This window comes from Poecilia mexicana, unplaced genomic scaffold, assembly GCF_051168715.1.
Source record: "Poecilia mexicana isolate PSO_F unplaced genomic scaffold, ASM5116871v1 scaffold_8, whole genome shotgun sequence".
Taxonomy (NCBI): domain Eukaryota; kingdom Metazoa; phylum Chordata; class Actinopteri; order Cyprinodontiformes; family Poeciliidae; genus Poecilia; species Poecilia mexicana.
Window position 1 is genome coordinate 25366466 of NW_028263377.1, and position 26184 is coordinate 25392649.

Sequence of the window (26184 nt, forward strand, 5' to 3'; positions counted from 1 at the left end):
TTTTATAAACAGTCAAGGACTGTAAGGCAGCTAAGTTAAATTAGCACTCTGGTGTTGGGATGCAGAGGGAATAATCAGACACTCAGCTTGGGGTCACAGGGATCTGGTTAACAACAAGCTTCTTTCTTTATTATTTTTAATTTTGCAACAACTACTGCATGTTTAGGAAATGTGACTAAGTTCCCTCCCCTCCTTTTCTTATTCTTCTGTGGTATTTTTCAAAAAACTCTTTGGCTCTCATGCATTTCTATTGTGAAATATTCTGCTGTGTTGGGGCTCGACATCAAAATACATCAGACTGAGTCATAATCATTTAATAGTTTGTATATTTTTAACTATGAAGCTGTTACATCTGTTTAAGCAACATCTCCATTAAACCTTAGTTTAATTAATGGAGATGGATACCCTAGTAAAAAAAAGTATGCTTTAGTATACTAAATTTTAACATACTTTAGCATTGATGTACTTAAACTGTACTATTTTGGAACAACTTTTTTGTGCTTAGTATATTTTAATAGTATTTAAATGGTATTAAATTACAACTTTTAGTATACTTTGTATACTTAAACGTACTTTTTTTGGAACAACTTCAAGTTGTACTTAGTATACTTTAAGTATAAATTTTTTATGTACTATTCAAGAGCTTGATTAGTATATTTTGAGTGTACTAATTCTGTCATAGAATTATATTAAAAATATACTTTTAATATACTTTAAATATATTTTAAATATACTGCTAATATATCAGTAATGTATTTAAATTATACTTAATTGTTAGTTTTGAGTTACTGCTACTGCTAATAAAGAACAATTTTTATTACTCATAAAAGTCTACATTATTCCTACTTTCCTATTTTGTACATTACATGCATAACTACACTACAGTACTTACTTTGTTTTAGGCTACAATTACACAGAAAGATTAATTACACAAGATGATCAAGGTAATTGAAATATTTGTTTTATTACCAACATTTTAAAATTGTCCAATTTTACTCACAACTTTATGAACTTTACATAAATTATCAGTTTACAAGTCAAAAGTGAACACAATGAACATGAAAATTTAAGTGACAGAAAACATTAAAGTTATTATTAAAGAACAAAAATTATAATTGACACTGTCATAAACATAATATAAAACCTTTCATCCAACTTTTAAAGCAAATTCTCATTAAAATTGTCATTATTTACTGAATGACACTTCATGACACTGTTGGTATGTTCCTAACATGAGTGAGGATCAATGACAGAACATTCCCATTCACTTCACCTTACAGAAACCTACAAAAAAGAACAATAGAGCAATTAAACAGAGAAAGCATTTGTATTTAAAGAGAACAAAAAATGGCAAAAAAAATACTTACAATTTCAAGACGTTGTGGACTCGCTGTGTATGTGACATCATGAGAACTGATGATGATTGGGACCGGATACCTGTGGTGGAAAAACATTTCTGGATGTCTTCTTTGCCTGTTTATGTTAGAAGTAGAAAAAAATACTTAGCAATGTCATAGAGTCAGTTGATGTTGGCAATAACTATGAAGCTGTTTTAAGTGTGGACTAAAGGAGACAAATTACCTTAAAATCTTTCCATCCATGATCTGAACACACTGATCCTTGCAGGGTGGTGAGGGGGGCTGGTGGTGCCCATCTCCAGCAGCCATCAGATGAGAGGCAGGGTTCACCATGGACAGGTCACCAGTCCATCACAGGGCCCTGAAAGTCAACAATAAATAAAATGTATGAAAGAGAAATGTTAGATTAACAAGGAGAAAAATTCTGCCCAGTTATCTTTAAATCAAATCATGTTTGTTAAGCACTTGGTGTTGGTAACACACCAGTTTTTGCTGTTGAAAATGTAGCTAGCTCCTCATTAAAAAAAACAAAAACAAATTTACATCATGAAGACGATGTGGAGGTTCATCCTCAGAGCTGGTTGGTGATCTGGTGGAGTCAGAGCTTCTTCTGAGAGAGAAAGTCTTTAGGTTTACTAACAGGCTGGAAAAAATGCAGCAAAAGTCCAGACAGAAACAGAAGTTAACAAAAAGGTTCTGGACCATCTGCAGGTGTTTCACAGGCAGGAAGACCAGGTAGGAGGCTGTGGCAGGAGTCACAGTGTGAGACCATCGACTGCACCAGACAACTTTTAATTATAATTAACATCAAATTTTTATTTTGAGTCTTTCTAAAAAAAAAAATTAAAAATTAAGTTCCCTCTGCTGCTTTGTCATATTTAAACATTTATTTCAAACACATAAACAGAAACACATCAAATGTATTCCTAACAGTGAACACCACTTCACCTGAACTCGTCTCCCAGCAGTTGTGGCCTGCAAGGCTTTCTAAGTACAACTGAACACAATCAGAATCAATAACATGTCTAGATTATCATGTTTGTTCAAATAAATGGTTTTAATTTACTGTCAATAATCTACTGTTTTTTTGTGTAATGTATCTCTTGGCTGCGCTGCTTCCCATACCTGCCTGTGTGGATTAGCAAACTTTCATCCAATCAGATTTCCTTCTCCATGTGTTGCTAGGGTCAGTCTAATCTGCAGGGACTTCAGAGTCAGGAGAGCAGAACTACATTCAATCCACAATACAGCAGCGCAACTGTTGTTTTAACCAATCAGCTGACAGATTGTCCTCAGCGCCTGCTGGAAGATGATGTCAGACATGTTCTGCTCTCTAACTGGATGACCAGATGTTGCTAGCTTACTTATAAATTAGTTTGTTTTTTTACACCCACAACGGCTGATGGACAAATTGGAATGATTAAAAATCTGTTTTCTCTTCCCAAAGATCTGGACATCATAAAGAGAGAGCGGCCGAGTCAAACTCTGAAGCTCTTACACATCAGTTTTATAGAAACAGTAAAATGGGAGAAATAAAAACTGAAGAGAATCTGAGACTGAGATGAATAACATCAGAAATTAGTCGTAATACAATAAGTCACAGGCAAAAATCACAAATTAAAAATCTATAATCTTACAGAACATGTTGTTCTGTCCTGTGTTTCTCCTCTATGGCTCTCATGTCTAAAGTATTTCTTGGTTCAGACTTTAACATATTTATATTTACTGATTCATGCATCAGTTCAGGGTTTGCACATTTAAAGGAAAGGCTACCAGGAGCCTGTGAAGCAGCTGCCGTGTTTCTGCTGTTTTCATGTAAAACATGTGGAGAGCTGCTGAGTTACAGTAAATCAGCTGATTGGCAGGAAGACGTTTGGCAGAGATTCCTGAGCCAAACCAGGTCAGAGGTGTGTTTTCATATCAATTGTTGGTATGTAGAATGATGTCATTGTGATTACCTTGCATAAAACTCCTCCAGTGTGAAGAGTAAGGAGTACAAAGCCAGAAATACAAGATACATTATACAAACCTAATGATTATTTCTGTTTGCTGAGTTTCTACCAGATGCCAGCATCACAGAGCAGATCCTGCTGCAGGACAAGCAGGTTTTTCTGCTCAGTTTTAGCTGAACTCTGGTGTTTATAGAGGTCAATAAACTTTAAAACCTTGACATTCACAGACTGGAGTCTCAGGGGATTCACAGGTTTCTCTTTCAGTGTTGTTGTTTATTTTTTATGGCAGGAATTTTATAAGGCGTGTACATGATGTAATATGACCCGAGGTCTATAAATAAGGCTGCTGGATTTTACCTGTTAAACGCCCTCATCATTTTTACCTGAACGATCTGCGGCAGGTAAGAGAAAATGCAGCTCAGCTTTAATAAACTCACAGTATTATTAGTAAATATTATTAAATAGTTAGCAATAGATTTATTCTGCACTCGAATCTGGTTATTACATCAGAGAAAACATTGTTCGGTCATACAGAGTTTCTGTTTTTTAATGAAAGTATAGTGAACAGAAATGTGGAAATTTAGATTAAAAGTAAAAAACTGGTCCAGCAGTTCAGAATTTTCTCATTGTAAAATGATTTTGTTTTCCTTCCCCAGGTTAAGAGTTTTGTTTTTGATCCTGATTATCCATCAACCATGAACGACCTGAAAACTGATCTACTCCAGGATCTGCTGGTTTCTCTAGTGAAGCTGGAAACACAGTTAATTTTGTAAGTTTCTCAAAGTTTAAAAGACGTCAAAAAAATGTTACTGATATTCTGAGCAAAAGTGAAAGTGAAATCTAGTACAACTTTGGTTGGTTGAAATAACTTCTTCGGTTACATAAAGCAAACATATCAAAGGAAACAACTTCAGCAAAACCATAAAAAACAAATAGACATTTTCTGTTAAATTTATCATTTTATGTTGCAGTTTGTGAACTCAATCTCAGCAGGACAATGACACAGCAGCAAGTCTACCATATAATGAAGGCTAAGACTGGATCTATGTCCAGTTCAATTTCAGTGGTGTACCCTGAAATAAACACTTTATGCTCAATTAAAACAATTATTAAAAAGCAGACTCAGCCAAAGGTCCTCCCTAGACTCAGTACTGGTTATTATAAAGGCTTAAAAAATAATTAGGGTTTCAATCCATCCACTAAAAGCTTAAACACAACTCAAAATATTAGTGTATTTAACAACAATAATTACAAATGAGCTAAAATAACATTTAAAAAGTTAGCTACATACATACTCCCCCTCTTCAAGGTGGGTAAAACAAAATGGCGATGGCGAGATTCTTCCAGAAGCAATCTTGGCCAAGTATCCGGATGCTCAACGTTTGCATTCTGGTGTTGAAAGCATTGACCCGTTACAACTACGTCAGTTAATCATTCAAGGCACCAATTATGGAAGTCGGAAGTATAGAACCGAGTGGCTTAAATTGTTTTCCCAAGTTGTTTTTGCCAGTTTATTCATGGCTTCCACTTGTTTGAGTGAAGCTAATTTGTCAGTGAACATAACACACCTGGTTTGGGATCATAGACGGTGATATTTACAAGAGTTTGAAATAGCTAGCTTAGAAATAGACCCATTGACGTGTTAATCAAATTGCTAACTTTCCCTGAAGTCACACAACATAATTTATGTCGCTATACTATAAACAGAGTTTCCCATTACACTAAAGAAGCCTTAAACAGGTGCAAAAGAGGGAATGCTAACCAGTTTTTTTCCATACATGCTAGGCTACATGACAGTGCAGCATTGTCTCCATGGTTACTAAAGGTTACACAGTACCTTCTCCATAGTGCAATATTTGATATCATCTTTCTAATCACACTTATAAACTATATGAAATTAGTCTTACCTTGTGAAAAGCGTTCGCTGCAAATCCGTGATTACAACGAATACACTAAATACAACACTAAAGTCTCAACACAGTACTCTAATCGGTAAACACTGATATTTTCACTCTGGCCAGTTTGCTGTGTAACTACTGCAGAAGGAATATGGAGAACCACAAGTGTCAAACTCAGAGCTCGAGGACCAAATCGCCATTCCTTCTTATGTGGCCCTCTAGACACAAGGGGGCTGCAAAGAAACTTCAAGATAACAGTTGTGTCTAATTATTTTATCAATTAAATCAAAGCAGTTTTATCGTTTTACTGCCAAATTTCATCAGTCAGTCCTTTTAGTTTTGTGTGGAAATTCACGCAAAATCAACTGATCCCCACTCTTTTTCACACTACATAATTGTGAGTTTATTGCTAATTTTCTGCAAAAATGGTCAAAAACCTTAGGTTGAAGTAATAGCTAACTATCACCTGCAGGTGGCATTGTTTCCTACTTCTACCGCCTCAGCCTTGCTTGGTGTCAAGCTTTAGTCTGTGTTGATGTAATGAGTCACATGTACCGCCCCGCATAAATGCAAATATAACAAAATTCATTGAAAATATTTCTAAATTAGTACCTCAGTCATTTTGATTGCAAAATAATTCACACAAAAACAATAAAATCCTGAAGAGACAGATCAATGTGAAAAGATGTTCAGTATTTAATTTGAAGAAGTATGTATCAAGACAGAGACATGTTTACTGATATTGAGAGTTTGTTAATAGATTTTACTAATACACTCTGATTCTGGTTTAGGGGGTGATTACCAGGACATCTGGTGCAAGCTTTACAAGAATGCACCAGATGTATTTTATTTTAATTATTCTATTTTTTCTGCAGGGCAACTTTCCGGAAACATATTCACATCCTTGAAAGCACAAAAGGCTCAGTTGAGTGGAAGAGGCTGATGAAGCTTGCAGAAGACAACTGCACCAATCAAACCGTCCTCAAGTGGCTCAAAGAAAAACCCTCCACCTTCTACCAGCTGGTGGACATGTTTAATTTCTTTAAAAAACACATAAATGAGGAGGAGAAGAAGAATCACAGTGACACTGTGGACATCACCTTTGTGGCTCATGGATCAATCGGAGACTTCATGATCCCAGCCAGCTGCCTGCTGCCTCTGGCCTCCATCAGGGACGTGGTTCTGTATTCTCCCTGGAACTGTGTCTCTGGGGGTTTAGCATATGCCATCGCAACAGGAAGACTGAAGCCTCAACACAGAGTTTTCTACTGCTACAAGAAGGATGAACGTCCAGTTCCTGATGAAAAACACCGACCTGTGAAATTACCTGACCACTGGAACTCAATGAAGAAGGCTGGAGACCAGATGATCCCAAACATCTCAGTTAGTCCTCTACGACCAGACGATGGGGTTTGGAAGTACTTTGAGTCTCTCATCAAAAAATATGGTCCTATTGGGAGAAACCGGATCATCATTCCCTTCTTCCTCCCAGGAAAAGAATCAGACAGCGTCCCGTTCTCTGTGGTCACCTTGGCCCTGTCTCTGGTTCTGCTTCAGTCCAGGTTCAAAGCCACCGTCCACCTGGACACATGTCTGGGAGACAAATCTCTGGGACAGAAGCTTGACAGAGAATATCTGGAGAAGCAGTACGCCTGCGCTGCTGATGGGACTCTAATGATATGTTCTAATGACATCTTCAGTTTCTCAGTCATAGATTATTTTAAGAGTTTCTTCAGTTAAACACGTTTATGTTAATCCAACTGAGATTCTGCATAGGACAGACGATTATTAATAACCTGCTTTCATCTTGGCTCAGACGTCTGACAACTGAAAGCACCAAGAACCAGGAACTGCTCACGACCAAGAACACTCTGAGGCTGAACAGAAAAATCTGTGATCAGTTTTCTACTGTGATCAGCAGAATCAGACATTTGCTGTTTGCTTTTTTGACTCATAATTTAAGATTTTATTACGATTTTGTTTTTCGCAGAACATGAATCCAGTTTCATTCCAGTTTCAGGTTGGGATGAAGTCTCAGCCAGAAAGTGATCAATAAAATATATTAAAACTGATGACAGATTTTTTGCTTTCAAACTGAACTGTGTCAAACAAACCAAACCGTTTGAGCTACCTGTTCCCCTCCTCGCCTCTGGGGGCGCTGCACCAAGAACTACTGAAAAAACAAACACAAAAACCTCTGAACTAGACACTGAACATAACTTTCTTCTTTAAAAAAATATTTTAAAAAATATATAGTGGCATCAGATTTTAGCATGTGTAGGACTTCTCTTTTGTCTTTGGGAAAAGATCCCAAAACATTTCTCCCGCTAGTGTTAGACTAGCATGTTTGCTTTGGTTACCCAGAATGCCCTGCGCCATAGTCCACTTCCTGTTTTCAATGAGGTCTCCTATTAGGTTGGCATTCACATATGCATTTGAACTGCACCGGATTTCACTTCAACCAACCGAGACCGAGGTTTGTCAATGACCAGACTTCACTTCTTTGGTCCGCATCAGAGTTTGATTAGACATTCACATCTACCCAAACGAACCGGACTTTCAAGGCAAATGAACTGAAGTTGGATTATAAAGGACCGAACTGGGCAGGTGTGAAAGCAGCCTAAATCACAGAAACATGCTCTGATTTACACCAAACTGGATATGAATAATTATTGTCATTCATATTGATATGTTGTTATTGTAATAACTGGTGTGTGACCCTTCAACTAACAAATCAAGTGAAGCTACATTGAATTATCCTTCTTACTATTCAGAACGTAAACACAGATATTACCTTTAAATTACCATTCAGGATAGACAAAAAATTTTTTTTGTCAAAACTCATTTTTATACATCTACAATGTCATTACAGATTGTCAGACAAGGGCGATTTTATGTTAAAATGGCCTGCCATAAACAGACAGAGAGATACCTGAGCAAAAAGAAACATAGCGTTAACCTTTGAACCTTTGAACAAATGATGATTGTCAGGTTGATAAAGAAGCAGAAAATATTTTAAACATCGTCTTCATGACGCCACCTGGTTGAATGACAGCGTTCAGATAAACATGTCGTCATTCATACCGCAGTATTAATAGAGATTTTTTCCTCTTATACATATTTACTCAGGGATTTCTTTAGATGCTCAGCTGTGTACTTAGTCTCTGCAGGAAATACCCAGTTTGTCTCGCCTTGCAGGTAAACATGTCATCAGTGGTCTGATCTGGTAGGAGGCCGGAGAAAATAAGAGTCCAAACACAGCTGCAGTAATTCACTACATTTATATAGCACCAATTCCATCCATCCATTTTCTGTACACTCTTGTCCTTAATGGGGTCGGGAGGATTGCTGGTGCCTCTCCAGCTAACGTTACAGGCGAGAGGCAGGGTCACCCTGGACAGGTCGCCAGTCTGTCGCAGGGCAACACAGAGACAGGCAGGACACACAACCATGCACACACACCTAGGGAGAATTTAGAGAGACCATGACTAACGGTCATGTTTTTGGATTGTGGGAGAAAACCTGAGCACCCAGAGAGAACCCACCATGCACAGGGAGAACATGCAGAAAGACCCCGGGCCGGGAACTTATCCCAGAACCTTCTTGCTGCAAGACAACAGCTCTACCAACTGTGCCACTGTGCTGCTACGTTCTTTTTTTTCTAGTTATAGGAACAGTCTTCCAGGGTTTTGTCATATATTCTCTCTATCCTTATTTGTCCTCTAATTTTATGTCATTCATCCCCTTTAAACTTTTCTCTCTTTCTCATCTTCAGGTCCATCACTTTCTAATGTTTTCCATAGTTGTCATAAAGATAAAGTTAAATCAGATCGATTTAATAAACTTTTTTCAGACTGAATTTATCATTTCATTTTTTATGAAGCTTTACTGCATCTCCCCAAACTGAAATAAAATATATAAATAGAGTTTTTATTTCTTGCACATATTTACTCAGTGACTTCTCTGGAAGATCAGTGGAATATTTTCCCTGCAAGGAATCCCACGTTTGTCTTGGCCTTCACTCCTTCCTTCATTCCCAAATCTGTTTCATTTTGCACAGAGAGACATTCATTCACACGTCAGATGAGGTGATACAGTTTTATAAGATATATTTTGCCACACACTAAACTATTTGAAGCTGCTTTGAAAGAAAAATATCATATGCAATTAAAACAACATGACCTCACCCAGTAAAGGTTGAGGTGAGGTCAATCCAGGGGTTGGAGAGATTACTGTCCTCCTGACACTTTGAATATATGAATTTAATCAGTCAAAAAAGATAATCAAGTAACACAATTATTTACATGTCAGAGAATAATGTTAGGAAAATAAACTAAAATGTAGAAAACAGCTTCTGTTATCTTGTCTCCCACAAAAATTGATGTAATCAAATCAAAATATTATGTTAATCTGACACATTTAAAACCAACAACAAACTAAAAGAAATTATAGATGGAATCATGAAAGCAGAAGGAAATTAGGATTAAATGTGAGAAAAGGGGGGAAATAATGTCTTGATTGTTTCTCCTTGTGGCAGTTTTTATATATTGTGTCTTTTAATATGATTTTAATCTGCTATTGTTTGGTTTGGTCTGTTGTTATGAGGTGAACAATTTCATAATAAATGAAAGAAGTAGAGAGTTGATTATGAATATTTAATGAAAAAATAAGAACATACAAAAACAATGGGAGCACAGGGAGCCAGAGGAGAACAAAAAAATCAGGGAAATTTGACAGCAGAAGTGTTTAAGTCCTCAGATAGGAAATCCAGAAAATTGGACTTGTTCTGATTGGCTACCTGGCTGCAGGTGTGAGGGGAGAGAGAGAGAAAGTGCCACAGGGGCGAGGGAATAAGTCTAACACTACAGAATGAGTAGACATAAGGAACATAATTAAACTAAAGTTACAAACATAATAAACTAGAATCACTGAGAAAGAACTGAACTAACGGAAAACAGAAAAAGAATGATATAATTAAAAGAAAGACACTCAGGAGCACTGAATGTCGAAACTAAAATAAAACCCCAAAACAATCCAGGACCAGACAAAAGAACCACAATCCTAACCTGTACATTTCATTCTGAAATTAATAAAAGAAGACCCCTCTCAGCTGTTAAAACTTTTACTCTGTTAGATCTTGTTCGTTTAATCATATGGACCACCTGAGTACTTTCTCTAAATAAGCTTAACCTTTACACACCTTGGTAAATATTGGTGTTTATCGTGTCATTCATCCTAAATGGAAAGTATGAATCAGAGGGAGAGGTCAGGAGATCCAGCTTCCTATAAAATGCCTGGTGGATTTGAAGCTCAACCTCAGGCTGCACAACTCAAAGGAGCTGCTGATCAAATCGCCTCTGGAAAACCTCATTGGACCAAATCCCAGCTCTGCTCTCCCTGCAAGGCGGCTGACACAGTAAGCTTTCTGAAACCTGGTCTTTTAGCCTGAAACTAACACAGACATGCTGCATTAGGCTAACTAAATTATCTAAAACTATTCTTAAGTCATACTTTCATGAGAACTGTTTCACTCTAGTTTTAGTCCAGTAATTAAATAAGTTTGTTATTGTCACCATTAATGAAAACAACACTGTTGTTTTCATTAATGAAAACAACATTGTTTTCATTAATGAAAACAATGTTGTAGGACAATAAAAATATTGACCACTTTGATTGATATCTGATGCTGAATAATTTGTTCAATAAGAGTTTAGCTCAATAGGTTCTCATATTGTCCCAAGGTTAAGCAATACTGATGGGTTTTGATACAATGGTACTGATTCCTTGTTGTGTCTTGTGTTTTTCAGCTATGGCTCCAAACAGGTCAGCTTCGATGCTGTTTGCTTCAATGATTCTTCTTCACTGGGCGACTTTCTCTGTGCGATCAGATCCTTCAGCCTCAGCTCTCGGCTTACAGCTGCCTTATGAAAGTAGAGAGAAAACAGAGAAGACCCTAACTGTTGCAAAGGAGTCTCTGTTTCTTTTCAAAGATGCCATGGGAAGCATGGACTCCAAGAAGCTGTCGGCTGTAATGAAAGGCATCTCCAGCTTTGCTAGTTTTGCACCAGGAGTTGGAGCTGTGGTCTTCTCTGTCGTCAATATGGTCCTGGCCTTTATCCCTCAGGATGACCTGAGGGATAAAGGTAAAGAATGAGGTAAAGAAAGGTTTTGCTGAGGTAAACCAGAAACTGGACTCTTTGTCCATTAAGATCTCCAACCTGGCAACAGATGTAGAATGGTTCAGTTATGTCAGCGTCTATTCCAGAGACGAACATACTATCCTCAACACCTGGGAGAAGTTTGGTGAGTTTCTGCATAGAACTGAATCTCAAAGTCCTGAAGAAACATCTAAGAAAATTAAAATATTCACCCACTACTATGAAAGTTCAGGAGCCGAGTCCAGTGTGTCCAATCTTTACCGCTACCTGACAGTGGACAGCACGTCTCTGAGTGAAAACCTCAACAGTCTGCTGAAGAAGAAGTTTAAATGTGACGTTTATATGATCAGCAAATACAACCTGTACTTGAGTAGCTTGCTTTGGAAAGGGATGGTGCTCAACCAGTTCTACTGGAAACTGACTGGTCTTAACACCAAAAGCAAAGAAGCTAAAAATGAGCAGATGTTCAAGAACGTCTCTAAAGCTCAGTTATCGGCTGTGGAGTTCTGCCTCGCCAACTATAAGCAATACTTAAAGAAAGATGTGGTGGAGATCACCAAAGATCAAGGTTCTGACCAAAACTCCCTCGCTCTTCAGGTGAAAGAAGCTTTGGACATCAAGTATAGCTGGTACAACTGGGTGGTGGTGGTGTTTGACCAAAGTCAGAACAAAAATATCATGCTTAATACTGAGTTTACCTTCACTACTGGCAACCTGGTAGTTGCAGTAGGTTTTACTGTAAAGGCAGACATGGTACATGTTGAAGAGGTGAAGGATACAGCCAGAGAGTGTTTTGAAAACAAGAAGTGTGAACGTAAGACAATTTCACAATTATTTATGACTGCACAAAGATGCAGTCATAAATGGTTTTCAAAGGATCATGATGAGGAAATTACTATTCTTTTGACAAAATATGCCAAAATTACACAAGTTGCCTATGGAGACCAGTTTGTAGAGGTGCCAACACCTTTTCATCGAGTGAAATGTTCCTGGAGTGGCTATGGAAGTTGGATTTCTGTTCATTACTCCAGACTCTTACCTGTCTGTGACAACAATCAATGTAGGAACAATGGAATATGCAAGAGGCTGCTAAGGTCCAACGAGTGGTTTTGTGAGTGTCCAGATGGTTACTATGGAGACACATGTGAAAAGCAGATGATCATAACAGAACCTGACCCAACACCAGTCCCGACACCAGTCCCAAACAGCCCTGTAGTGTCCCAACAGCAGGTCATCATAATCGTAACTATTATTTCTGTTTTGATTATTTTGTTTGTTTTGGTGCTGATAGCGGTTCTGAAATGTCGTCAACTCAATGGTCCCTGCTTGGAGTTAAAAAGAGGCAATGAACACCAGGGTTCAGAGGATTGTAGAAATCCATAAAATAAGCCTGAGCCAATGTGTTAAAGTTAGAGACAATCACTGGGAACATATGAGTAGTTATCCATTAACATTGAGGCCTAACTGATTCCTTGATAGAAACATCTACAGAAACTCCAGGTCCTTTATGTCACAATCCTGGGGTGTTTGGTTTTATTCTGTTTGAGTTTTTATCATTTCAGTGTTTTTTGTTTAAGTCCATATAGCATTTGCTAGAGCCTGCTTAGTCCTCTGTCTTTAGTCTCTTAAATTGCATTCATACATTCACACCGTTTAGTCCACTTTAATCCAGTGCTAGTTAGTTTTCCTAGAAAGTCTGGATGGTTTGTGGAGATATGAATACACAATCGAACTCTGCTGGTCCACCAACAAACCTCGGGCTCATTTCGGTTGAAGTGAACTCTGGTCCAGTTTAAATGCATAAGTGAATGGCAAGCAGACTACAGTGCATTATGGGTAAATACAAACATACTTGGAGTCTAACGCTAGCAGAAGAAATTGTTCACGGTATTTTACCAAAGACAAAGAGAAATCTTACAACCATTCAAATCTGACACTACTCCATTTTTCTTTCCATTCTGTGAAGGAAGTTGTGCTCAGTTTCTTCTTCAGGGGTTTTCATATCATTTCCTTCAGTGGTTCTTGGTGCAGCGCCTCCTACAGCTCTTAATAAACAAAAACCCAGATTTCACTTTCATTATATAATTTGTTTTTGCCATGACAAAATTTCTTGTCCATGTATCTTGAAATGGTTTGTCTTATAATGTAAAATAATCTGAATATAACTTTGCATGTATTCAGTAGTTTAATTTTTATTTAAATATGCAGGGCTGTATTGTTGCCCTACAGAGAAAATATTTAATTTCTTTTAACTAAACAGCGTATGTATTTATTTTAATAAATAAAGGCATCCTGTTATTGATGGAGGATCTACAAAGCTTTGGTGTCTCGTTTCTGAATTTGGTCACAAATCTCGATGGTAGTTAAAGAACAAGAAGGCAGAATAAAAACAACTAAACAAAACATTTGGATAAAATGAAGCTGATCTGACTTTATGCTATTTAACAGAGTTTTTTCAAATGTCCAGATCAAGGCCAAAAAAATAAAAAAAATAAAAATAAACTAAATATTTAATGATTTTGTTTAATATAATAAAATAACTGATCAGCATTTTGTTAAAATTCTCTCTTCTTGCAGGTTGGTAATTTCCTGCGTTACCTAATGGTTACTGTCACTCTGAACCAAGGTTATGTTTGTTTCCTGTCGCAGTGACAGGATGTGGCTATGTGCAACAAACTAAATGTCATCTTCCTGAAAGAAATAAAACTTTGCTGAGCTTTCCTACAACTGTTTCTGTAAAGTAAAACTAACCAGGTAAGATTTTTTTTACTTTGCTATTTCTACAGAAACTGAAACTGGAGTCATGAAATATAAATACTTTCTGCTTTGCGGCTTAGAAGAAAATCCTATGTAACATGTAGGTGTTAAATATGATGAAAACAGGAAATGATGTTGAATGATAGATTACGGTACTCATTCTGTTGTCTGAGGAGAGGAATTGTTTTCCTTTCATCTCTTATGTAATATGTTAACCTGATGCTGCTGAAGCTGAAGGGACAGGCAGATAAATTATGATTTGATAATGACTTAAGAGTGGGAGTAGTTTGAAACGCAGACAATAAACCTTCAGACAACTATTTTCTGTGCTGCAGAACAACTTACAGGGTAAAAACTGTTAAAATTCAGTCTTTCAGGAGATGATCTGTCTGCATTTCTATGCCCTACTATTAAATGTCTGCATGACTTATGGCTGTTATAGATCTTATAATGAACCTGAAAACTGAAAGCCACAAAATAATTTATTTTAGTGAAAATCAAATTTGTAAAATAATTTAAGATAGAGAGGCATACATGATTTTTCCTCCAGGCTGAATGTCAGATTTAAAACCTAAATTCTGATTTTTACTTTGTTTCAATAAGTGAGCAAACAAAATTTCACAATTTCCTTCTAACATTTCCTCAACAAAGTTCCTCATTTCCAAATACTACAAAGATGAAGTGTTTGTTCTTCATAAATCAGATATGATTTTATCGGACGTCTTATTTCTGAATCAGCTGAAGTGTGTCTGGAGTTCCTAACAATGATTTTCATAATGATGGAAGAGATTAAAACAGACCAAAGAGGCAAATGTGACTGAGCACCTTCTTGCACTGGACATTGCTTCATGAAGCATATTAACAAATTCATAAGTATTATACTAACGTAACTGAAGTTTCAGTTGGAATAACTCTGGTTTTAGATCCATTATTTTCAACAGATGTGTCCAAATTCAAGGGTTGCATCCTTTGAAGGCCGATTACATCTCAGTGATGCAACGATCCGCATGCAGCCCAGAAATGCTTCGTTTGAAGCAAAAGAGTCTGGTGTGTTTGCTGCCCACCACATCCAAAGGTTCAAGCAACAATGATGGAGGAAGTACAACGGCAAATTATGGATGTTGTAGATAGAAAAAAGATAATAAATTTCCATTAAAAATTATAGAAATTTTCTAGAAAAAAACTTGGAGATTTCTGAAATGTTGAAAATTTTTTATTTTAGGAACTCAAAAAATGTCCAAAAGATGGAAATTTTAAATAGACTGACTACAAGCGTGAAGACACATGTAATGCTAATTAGAGGAGACACTATAGTTTAAAATGTCCCTGTGGTCAAATTATTTAAATTTATTTTCCAGAGATGCCATCATTTTTTATACATAATTTCTAATAAGATGAAAAATATTTAGATGATAGTGTCTAATAAAAAATATTATTTGGTTTTACATGTAAAAACATCATAACTGAATTTCTGAAATGGTTCCGTTACAGATTCTTGTTTCAGTGCTGTCCTCCATCCATGCTTTGACTCCATAGGAATGCAGTGGAGTTTGACCTTTGACTGTCCTCTGAGACAAAGCCTCAGCATGGTGCAGCTGTGAGAAATGATGGCAGGAGCAGTAGAGCTGCTAGAATCTTTGGAGGACTTGGGAGACAAAGAATTTAAGAAGTTTAAGTGGTACCTGCAGCAGGCAGAGTTCCTGAAAGCCATCCCATCCATCCCAAAATGCCAGCTGGAGAGTTCAGATCGTCCGGATACCGTGGACCTGATGGTGCAAACCTACAGCCGCCGGTGTGTGGAGGTGGCCAGGATGGTTTTACAGAGGATGAATAGGAATGATCTGGCAGAGAAGTTGTCAAATGCTGCATCCAAGGCTGCAGAGGAGGTTTCTCCAACAGAAGACTGCAGTCATGAGGTCATTGTTGGCAATGAGGAGGTTGAAGTCCTGCCCAAGAACAGGCTGGTGTCCAACGGAGCAGGAAATCAACCCACTGAGTCAACTGAGGAACAGCCTCTCTACTCTCCTGATCCACCTTCACCAGAGCCGTCTGATGAGCCAGTTCCTGCCAAATCTGGGGAAAATGAAGGTCTAATGAACTCATCGCCAAACAATCTGCTCTCTCCTGTCTCTGTGGTGGTCTGCAGCGATGAAGAAAATGAGGCAGATTTATTTATTTATCCATCTGACGCAATCACAAAGCAACCTGAAGGTAATCTTCTGTAAACAAGGTCCAAACAATGTTCTTTATAAATGCTGTACCCTGGACACTTGCAGTTGCCTTCTCATTTGCATATTGGTGTATGATTGTGTGCATGTTTGTAAGTTTGATTGAACGTTGGTTGAGAGAAAGTGCTTTAAGTAGTCAGAAAACCACATAAATTTACATTTAAAACAGTTTATATTACAACCTTAGGATAATCTCCAGGCTGACACCCCAATCAGCATTTCCCAATTCTTTAGGAACTGCATCTATCTCACATACCAACAATGGACACTGTTTCAGGGTCAACTACGACTCACTATGGAAAGAAGAGTAGTCATCTTTCCATCCAAAACTTGTGGGTTTGATTACAGTTTCCTGCAGTCAAACATTGGTGTGGATAAGACACTTATTCCCAAATTCCCTTCCAATGTGCATATTTGTGAGTTTGATTAAGTGAATGTTGGTCGAGAAAACATGATTTCAGGCGTCAGTATGACATGAGTATGTAAATTCAATCCACATACTGCAGAGGTGTCCAAAGTCAGCCTTAAAGGGCCGGTATCCTGCATGTTTTAGTTCTCTCCCAGATTTAACACACTTGAATCAAACGATGTCTTGTTAGCAGTCCTCTGCAGAACATTGACAGGATGAGGAGGGAGTTACAGCCAACAGAGAGAGATGACTGAAACATGCATAATGCCTGTCCTGGAAGATTGACTTTGGTCGTGTCATACTGACTACTCAAAGCAATTTTTCTCAAATAATATTCACTCAGTCAAACTCACAAACATCCAAACATTCATACGCTGAATGGCAGAATGGAAGGAAATTTGGAGTTAAGAGCCTTGCCCAGGGGCACAACCCTGATTTACACTTTGCTAAGACTAGCCAGGGACAGATCATTTTCCCTTGGCACCTTGCTAAATTCTTTTGTTTTCAGAACAGCTTTAATTCTTCCTGGCCTTTTTCTTCATCTCAGAAGACTCTCATCCTCAATGCTGTGCATTGAGGATGAGAGTCTTCTGGTCCATCACAGGCCAAAGGTCCACTGTTGGACTGGGATCTGGGGACTTTGTGATGTTCAAGATGTGAGATGACCTAAGTTTGGTGGTATTCTCAATTTTCTTTTCGGAATAAGCCATCAGAAGATGGGTCCACTGTGATAAAAGGAAGAACATGGTTCAATGTCCAGCCTTGATGGAAAACTGGTTGATACCGATACCAATCAGTTTAATCCGGTATCAATCGGTCTTCCATCTCCTGTTTCTAGCTTGTACAAAACTCTCCTGCTTGTTCAATGCCTGGTGGACTGGATGGAAGAATAACTGCTTATCCCAATGAGCAACAGTCTCTACAATTGAACCAAATGTCCATTGTTGGTTTGTGAAATACATAACACAAGCAGTTCCTCCAGAATCAGAAACTACTGACCGAGATGTCAGTCTGGAGGTTATCCTAACGCTTTAGAACAGGGGTGGGCAATCCTGGTCCTCGAGGGCCAGTGTCCTGCAACTCTTAGATGTCTCCTTGGCCCAACACACCTGGATCCAATAGCTGAATCACCTCCACAGTGCAGTCAAGTTCTCCAGAGTCCTGCTAATGACCTCATTATTTGACTCAGGTGTGTTGATGTAGAGACACATCTAAAAGTTGCAGGAGACCGGCCCCCGAGGCCTGGAGTTGCCCACCCCTGCTTTAGAAAAAACTGTAAAGCCTGTAAATTTACAACATTTTCGGAGTTATAAGACCAGTGTCCTTAATGATGTTTCATGTGTCTATAAGTATTTATGGGTGCAGCCATCCAGATTGCTCAGGATTTGTTTATTTTTGGCAGGTGTGAAGATGTCAGCACTGCCTTGTCCACAAACCACATCAAGCCCGGCTGTGCTGCAGTCCATCCTCCAGAACATGTTCATATCTGTGAAAGATGATTGGTTGGAGAACCATGACGAGGAGACTCTATGCTACCTGGATCCAGAGCTGTTCATCACGGATGAACGGGGTCAGCATGAGGTCACAGGCTCAGAAACAGAAACATCTAAACCGGTGAATATCAGCAGCATGTTTCAACATCTGTCCAGAAGAGGCAAATCCAGCAGAACAGTGGTGACCAAAGGGTGTGCTGGCATCGGCAAATCCTTCCTAGTGCAACAGTTTATGTTGGATTGGGCTGAAAAGAGATTTAATCAAGAATTTCATCTCGTTTTCCCTCTTGATGCTCGTCGGCTGTGTTTATGGAGAGGAGAGAGGTTTACTCTAGCAGAGCTAATTCACACAGTCGTTCCGGGAATGCCGTCCAGCGGCATTACGGAGGAGACTCTTAGCACAATCTTCACAGATTTACAAAATGTGAGAGAAACCAGCTGTGACAGCAGTGAATTCAAACTTCTGTTTATCATCGATGGTCTGGATCAGAATTTCCTCGAGTTTGACTTCATCAGCGGGACAAATAAATCGAACGCAAGAAAGTCAAGTAGAGTAGAAGTGCTTCTGACTAAGCTCATCATGAAGAAATTGCTTCCTGCTGCTCACCTCTGGATAACCACACAACCTGAAACAGCCAGTCAGATCCCTCCTGAGTGTGTTGGCATGGTGACGGAGCTCAGAGGGTTCAGTGACCTGCAGAAAGACGAGTACTTTAAGAAGAGATTCAGAGATGAGCCACGTGCCAGAGAAATCATCTCCCACATCAAGACATTAAAAATGATTCATTTCCTGTGCCGCATGCCTGTTTTCTGCTGGATCACTGCTGTAGTTCTGGAGAATCTGTGGGAAACAAGAGAGAGAGGAGCTCTTCCCAGCACCCTGACGGAGATGTACACAGAGTTTCTGGTGGTTCAGATCAACCACATGAAGGAAAAGTATGATACTGGAAAGTGCATCATGTGGATCAAGTCTCTGGCCAAACTGGCCTTTAAGCAGCTCCTCAGAGATAACACTGTATTTACTGAGGAGGACTTAAGAAGCTGTGGCCTTACAGTGACATCAGAGCGCTCTGAATGGTTCAAAGAGATCTTCAAGACATTTTCTGGAAAGATGTCAGACAATTACCAGAAGATGATTTCTTGTTTTACTCAGTCCAGCATTCAGAAGTTTCTTGCTGCTGTTCATGTGATCACTTCCCTGGTCTCCAAAAACAAAAATGTGATGCCTGAGTCCTGGATGACAGTTGAGAACTGGCTCCCCTGTTTCGCCAGAACCTCAACAACAAAACTTCATAAAACAGCACTGAAGAGAACCTTGGAAACTCCAAATGGACGGCTTTTGTTGTTCCTACGGTTCGTCATGGGTCTTTCTCTGCAGACAAATCAGTTTCTCCTACATGACCTGTTGGCACCAACAAGAAGTACCTCATGGTCCAACCAGAAAACAATTAAGTACATGAAGCGAAAAATCAGTGAGAGTACATCACCAGAAAGGGTCTTAGTATTGTTTCTCTGTCTGAATGAGCTGAGGGAGGACTCTGTTGTGGAGGAGATCCAAATGTGCCTGAGATCACGATGTCTTTCCAAGGATAAACTATCACCTGATCAGTGGTCAGTTCTGATCTTAATCTTACTATCGTCAGAAAAGCATCTGGATGAGTTTGACCTGAGCAAATACTCTGAGTCAGAGGAGGTTCTGCTGCAGCTCATGCCTGTCCTGGAAGCCTCCAGAAAAGCTCTGTGAGTACAAAAAGGAATACTTAAAACAAACTGATGAGTTTTTATAATTGATTTACTTGTAGAAGAAATTGGTTGTGAAAGACCAAGTTTTACATTAAGTGTGTTTTCAAGTCTCAGTACTGTGGGACAAAACCGGGTAAGATGCATTGGAACAAACAGGAGGATTTTTCAAAGGTTATACAGTTTGATTAAGGCTGAAGCGATTAATCATGATGAATCGATTATTGAAATAATTGCCAACTAATTTAGTAAACCATGAATTGTTAACTGGGGTATACAGACTCTAGAAATGTCCTTTTGCTGAGAGAACAAAATAGCAATTAAGCCAAAACTGTACATAAAATATACATTTTGGATTTAAGATTAAGAAAATCCTTCTTTGACTGTAAATATTCTACCCCAAGCTCCTCAGGTGGACTAGATCTAGCTTCAACTAATTTGAATTGTGCTATAAAGTTTCTCTATTAAGCACATTTTGGTATAAACCTGTTAATCATTTGTTAATAGTCAACAAATGAGCTGTACTGATGTTGAGTCAAGCAGGAAGAGCTGAGCTTTCACATGTTGATGTTAGAAATATTTTTAAGCTACAGATGTTCACTAACGGTCAAAAATGCTGTTATCACATTTTAGACAATAATATGTTTATTTTCCCATTGCAAATGAATCAATTTTTGTTCATTTTTTATGTATTTCCAATATTACATGAAAAAGACTTCAATAAAAAACCTGCAGAATGTGTCAATATTTTATCTGATTACTTGTCAGAATAATAGATTAATCCACAACTAAAGTTGTTGCTAGTTGCAGCCATATTGTAGATAGTATTATTATTTTAATTTTTGCTGACAAATTTATTTTATTTTAAAGGGGAAAACATCAAGTAAACCGTGTTAGGTTCTTGAACAACTGTAAGATAAGCTGTTTTCTTTTCTAGGTTAAGAGGCTGCAGATTATCAGAGCGATCCCTGGAAGCTCTTTCTCTGGTTCTCAGTTCTCAGTCCTCCAATCTGAGAGAACTGGACCTGAGCAAAAGTGACCTGCAGGATTTAGGAATGAAGAAGCTGTTCTCTGTTGGGCTGCAGAGTCCAAACTGCAAACTGGAGAGTCTCAGGTTGGTGCAGCGGTTTAATTATGATGTGGAAATGCTGTTTAAAATATTTCTCTCTATAAGGTTTCTTTTTTTGATGTTTTTGTCCCACAAAATTGTTTCAGCTCATCAAATATATTTTAATATCAAGAATAACAGCCATAAATACAAAATCATACAAGATCATTACAATTATAGCACAGCAAATCTAAGAAAATTACATTTTGGGGTTTATATAAAATGTGTATGTAACACATCATTCCAACTCAGGATGTAAACAGGCAGGAACATTTAAATAAATTTACTTTTGATTTTGCTTCACTTGGAGCAAGAATTTATTGTGAAAGGCCAATTTACAAAGTTTTATACTAACTGTGTTTCAAGTTACAAAGTGCTGAGGGACGATGCTGGGTGAGATAAACTGGAACAAACTAGAGGATATCCAAAAGTTATTGTTCTTATTTTTGCTGACAAATTTCAGCTGAAATTTGCAGTGTGCAACTTTAATAAACAAGGTCTTTTTTGACACATTTGTTAAAACTGTCACTGTGTAAAATTAGCAAACCATGCAAATTTCTTGAACAATGCTAAGTTCAACTGTTTTCCTTTCTAGGTTAACAGGCTGCAGATTATCAGAGCGATCCCTGGAAGCTCTTGCTCTGGTTCTCAGTTCTCAGTCCTCCAATCTGAGAGAACTGGACCTGAGCAACAGTGACCTGCAGGATTCAGGAGTGAAGCTGCTCTCTGTTGGGCTACAGAGTCCAAACTGCAAACTGGAAAGTCTCAGGTTGGTGCAGCGGTTTAATTATGATGAATAGCACGACCGTCAAACTCGAGGCCCGGGTGCCAAATCTGGCCCACTGTAGCTTTTTATGTGGCCCTCTACACTCAACTCTTGCTAAATTCACACAAAATCAAAGCTTTTTCTGATTTTACTGCAAATTCCTCTCAAAATTGGCCAAAAACATTGTGTTTAAGTGACTGCTGCCTCAACCATATTTAATGTCAAGTTGTAGTCTGTGATCAATACATTGATTAATAAAAAGTCACATTTAACATCATACATTTCTAAATTAGCATTAAATCTGTGATTTTGATTGCAAAAAAAAACACAAAACAATCATGAAATCCTGCATAGACTGAAAAGGTGTTAAATATTATTTCATTTTAAGAAGCACTTATTGAATGTTGAAACAAATAGCTATTTATTGATATTTTAACAGTATGACTGTTTCTTTTATTATGTTCAGTTTCTTAAAATGAAGCTTATTTGTGCTCTGGCAGGATGTCTAACTGTTTGGTTGCGGAGGCTGGGTGTGATTGTTTGGCTTCAGCTCTGAACGCCAACCCCTTCCACCTCAGAGAACTTGACCTGAGACACAACAATCCAGGAGAGTCAGGAATGGAGCAGTTAGTCGCTGGACTAGAGGACCCAGCCTGGAGTCTAGAGACACTAAGGTATGTGGACAAACACTCTTGTTGAAAGAGAAAGTTCTCATAGTTTTGATGAGCCTCATTCACTGAGCTGATGGAGATTTCTTTTTTTAGGTTGGACCACTATGGAGAGCAGAAGCTGCAGCCCGACATCAGGAAATGTAAGTTATGATCACTCTGACTTTCAAAACATTTAAAATACAACAAGCATTAAAATTAAAAGGTAATTCATACAAAATTTAACTACTATGACTTAAAAAAAACAGCTTGTTCTGTTTTATAACTCTTAAGAGAAATCTTCAACTTGTTTGATGTTTTAGTTAAGAAGTCTTAATTTCAACATGGCGACGCCCATGACTCTTACAAGCTTTACTTTCCATAATAGTCAAACACCACTTAATTTGTTCAGTTTATGTTTGCAGGCGCTACAAGTAACATTGATTTTAGATATCGATGTCCCGATCAGATCTTTTTGGCCCCTGATCGGGTCAAAAGAACCAACATGTCCCTTATTTTTTATCCTCCTTATACCCACGGAGGCTACGGGAATAAAATGAAGATATTTATTTCGGTGCGACAGAATAACTATATTTACCATAATCCACGGTAGCTCTCTGTTTTGTTTGTTTGTTTGTTTGTTTGTTTGTTTTTTCAGTTCCCTGATAGGGAAATGACGCCAGAATCCAATCGAGTCTGAAACCAAGTGATCAAGCCGATTTCCGATCACATGATCGGATAAGATTCCTAATTTTAGTTGCACTGTTACATGTGTATGTTGCAAAATAAATATGTTTATACCACCTTTTATGGGAGGAGCTACCAAAGAAACGCAAACTCCACTTTACACGTCGTAGCTGGGTGTAATAGGAGTTCCTCCCAGTTTCCCAGTGGGAAATCTGACTTTGGAGGGCGTTCCAGTTGATTTTTCCAACTGGGAAGTCGGAATTTCCCTTCTTCAGACTACAACTGGAACAAAGTATAAGATCACGATCTTGGTCTGTTTGAAAAATGTTTTAATGTTAGCTGGAAATATTTTTTTGTCAGTTTTATTTATTAAATCATTTTATAGTTTTATTTTTATTTTTTATTTTGCTTTTTTTATTTACTTGCTATTTACTTTTTACCTTTTTGTTTTAATGATTTAAGTTTTATTTAAATTCTATTTTTATTTACCTATTTTCTTATTACTTTTTTTTTTACACAGACAGATTAACCTTACATGCATCGTCAGAACTGAATCTTTGGTTCTTTGAATTTACCAACTGTTGTTTCTGATTTTCTCTATCAGATACCTGTGAACTTGAGCTGGACCCAAACACAATAAACCAAAACCTCAAAATGTCCCAAAGCAGGAGGAAGGTATGTTCAGGTTACCATGAGTATCCGGATCATTTTGAAAGATTTGACTTCTGGCCCCAGGTGCTGTGTAAACATGCTCTGCCTGGTCGTTGTTACTGGGAGGTGAAATGGAAAGGACTGGTTGAAGTAGCTGTCAGCTACAGAGGAATCCGCAGAAAAGGAAACACTTTTAAATCTCTGTTTGGAAGAAATGACAAGTCCTGGACTCTGACATGCGGCCTCAACCGTTTTGGTGTCTTCCATGACAAAGAAAAAAAGGAAATACGTTTGCCTTCTCGTGTTTATGACAGAGTAGCAGTCTATGTGGACCATCCTGCTGGTATCCTGTCCTTCTATGTGGTCTCCTTTGACACATTGATCCACCTCCACACTTTCCACACCACATTCACCAAACCACTTTATGCTGGATTTGGATGTGATCGAGACAAGGCACTTGACTGGCTCAAAATTAGGTCTTCAGTGTCCATCTGTTCACCGTTAGTAGATGAGTCTGTAAAAACTGCTGCTGAGCAGAGATCAACTACTTAGGTAGTAAATACGTTGTTTAATATCTACTAATTTAAAATTACAGTAAACTTGTTCGGGGATTTTTTAAAGTATAAAAAGGAGTTTGTGTTGCTGTTCTTGTCATTGTTTTAATTAGATTAACAAGATGAAAATATTGACTGGTTCCAGGATGGAAGAAAAATCTTGCCTAAGTTTGAGCAATGAAATTTATTTTTGATTAAAAAAAAACATTTCTTATGTATTTAAATAAAATAAAATGATTAACTTTTTTCCTCATTAATCTCTTAACCCAACTGAGACTTTATTTTACCCAACTTGTATTTTATTTAATCTGTTCTACTGATTTGTTTTTATGTTTTCACGTGAGTTTTTAATTTCTTTACATGGCTGTGTGTTTAGCGTTTTCATTTTATTTGTTGTTTTCTTTTTTATTATTTATCTCTGATGTTCAGCACTTTGTCTCAGCTGTGGCTGTGCTAAGGAAATTCATAAATTAAGCTGAAAATGAATATTGGTGTCATTAATTCCATCACTAACTGAAACACATTATATAAATGAGTGTTTTAAGCCCTTCCCTTTTTCAGCCAACCTAACATGCTTTTAATAAACTGGAATCATCTGAATCAAGTGTGTTAAAGTAGAGAAACATCTAAAACAAGCACGACAGAAACAATGATATAAATTACATTCATATTGATGTTTTCAATTCTTTGTTTCCTTTTATGCTGATTTTCTGCTTGTAGTAAGAAAAACACAACATTCAAGATTAGCATATTGTACCAAACCCAATATGCAAACCGGACATTGCTTAAATAAAGAGATTTTTTGTTGAAAAGTATATAACATTAATACCCAGGGGTGAAAGTAGTTTTAAATTCTTGGGGGTATTATAGCACAAAAGTATTTATATACACACATACACACACACGCACACACACACATATATATATATATACATATATATATATATATATATATATATATATATATATATATATATATAATACACACACACAAACACACATATATATGTGTGTTTGTTGTGTGTGTGTGAAAACTGAACGTCCTGGCGGCGTTCAGTTTGTCACCTAACTCAAAACCTCCCTCGATATTGCACCCCTACTCTAGCAAAGCACGAACAGTTCAGAAACAATATAAAATGAAAAAAAGCTATTTATTAACTGATTAAGTCGTGTTTTAGATTGTTCTTAAAAAACTAATCAGTCATGGCGGATTAGTGGCTGCTGCTCCTGTGAATCTCAGAGACTGATTAACCTGACAGTTATTTTTTTGGACTGTGGGAGGAAACCGGAGCACCCGGAGAAAACCCACACATGCACAGGGAGAACATGAATATTCCATGCAGAAAGACTGGGGCCTGGGAACTGAACCCAGAGCCTTCTTGCTGCAAGGCAACTGCTCTAACAACTGCACCACTGTGCAGCCCCTAACAATTGAACCCTTTTTGTTTGAATTGACCAAAAAATTGTGCAAATTAGAAGTACATCACAAGTTGACAGTCTGTCTCAGGGCAACACAGAGACAGACAGGACAACCAGCCATACACACACACACACACACACACACACACACCTGGGGAGAATTTATACAGACCAATTAACCTGACAGTCTTCTTTTTTTTTTTTTACTGTGGGAGGAAGCCGGAGCACCCGGAGAGAACCCACACATTCATAGGGAGAACATGAAAACTCCATGCAGAAAAACACCGGCCTGGGAATCAAACCCATGACCTTCTTGCTGCAAGGCAACATACCAACTGTGCCACTGTGCTGCCTCTTAC

At 37.9% G+C, this 26184-nt stretch overlaps 3 protein-coding genes across 3 annotated transcripts; all 3 read left to right on the top strand.

Annotated features, from left to right (window-relative positions):
* The first annotated feature begins 3679 nt into the window (after positions 1–3679).
* LOC106912520 (uncharacterized) lies at positions 3680–7280 on the top strand. The gene is made up of 3 exons (XM_014979339.2): positions 3680–3711; positions 3967–4079; positions 6084–7280. The coding sequence occupies exons 2-3, from the start codon at positions 4006–4008 to the stop codon at positions 6946–6948; spliced, it is 939 nt and encodes a 312-aa protein (XP_014834825.2). The 5' UTR covers positions 3680–3711; positions 3967–4005; the 3' UTR covers positions 6949–7280.
* Positions 7281–10774: 3494 nt separating this feature from the next.
* LOC106912517 (uncharacterized) lies at positions 10775–13335 on the top strand. Its single transcript, XM_088007784.1, is given in 2 exon segments — positions 10775–11338; positions 11340–13335. Coding segments are annotated over 2 exon segments (1785 nt in total). The 5' UTR covers positions 10775–10963; the 3' UTR covers positions 12750–13335.
* Positions 13336–13433: 98 nt separating this feature from the next.
* On the top strand, positions 13434–24892 carry LOC106910340 (uncharacterized). The gene is made up of 8 exons (XM_088007787.1): positions 13434–14120; positions 15615–16334; positions 18163–19993; positions 20931–21107; positions 21697–21870; positions 22368–22541; positions 22632–22678; positions 23806–24892. Exons 2-8 carry the CDS (start codon positions 15728–15730, stop codon positions 24402–24404), a joined length of 3609 nt encoding a protein of 1202 aa, XP_087863913.1. The 5' UTR covers positions 13434–14120; positions 15615–15727; the 3' UTR covers positions 24405–24892.
* Positions 24893–26184: the final 1292 nt, after the last annotated feature.

Excerpts from the sequence above, each read along its gene's own strand:
- LOC106910340 (XM_088007787.1), top strand. The coding sequence starts at position 15,728 with ATGATGGCAGGAGCAGTAGAGCTGCTAGAATCTTTGGAGGACTTGGGA. Across the intron at positions 16,335-18,162 it reads AATCACAAAGCAACCTGAAG|GTGTGAAGATGTCAGCACTG; the intron begins GTAATCTTCTGT and ends TATTTTTGGCAG. Across the intron at positions 21,871-22,367 it reads TGCAAACTGGAAAGTCTCAG|GATGTCTAACTGTTTGGTTG; the intron begins GTTGGTGCAGCG and ends GTGCTCTGGCAG.
- LOC106912520 (XM_014979339.2), top strand. The coding sequence starts at position 4,006 with ATGAACGACCTGAAAACTGATCTACTCCAGGATCTGCTGGTTTCTCTA. Across the intron at positions 4,080-6,083 it reads CTGGAAACACAGTTAATTTT|GGCAACTTTCCGGAAACATA; the intron begins GTAAGTTTCTCA and ends TTTTTTCTGCAG.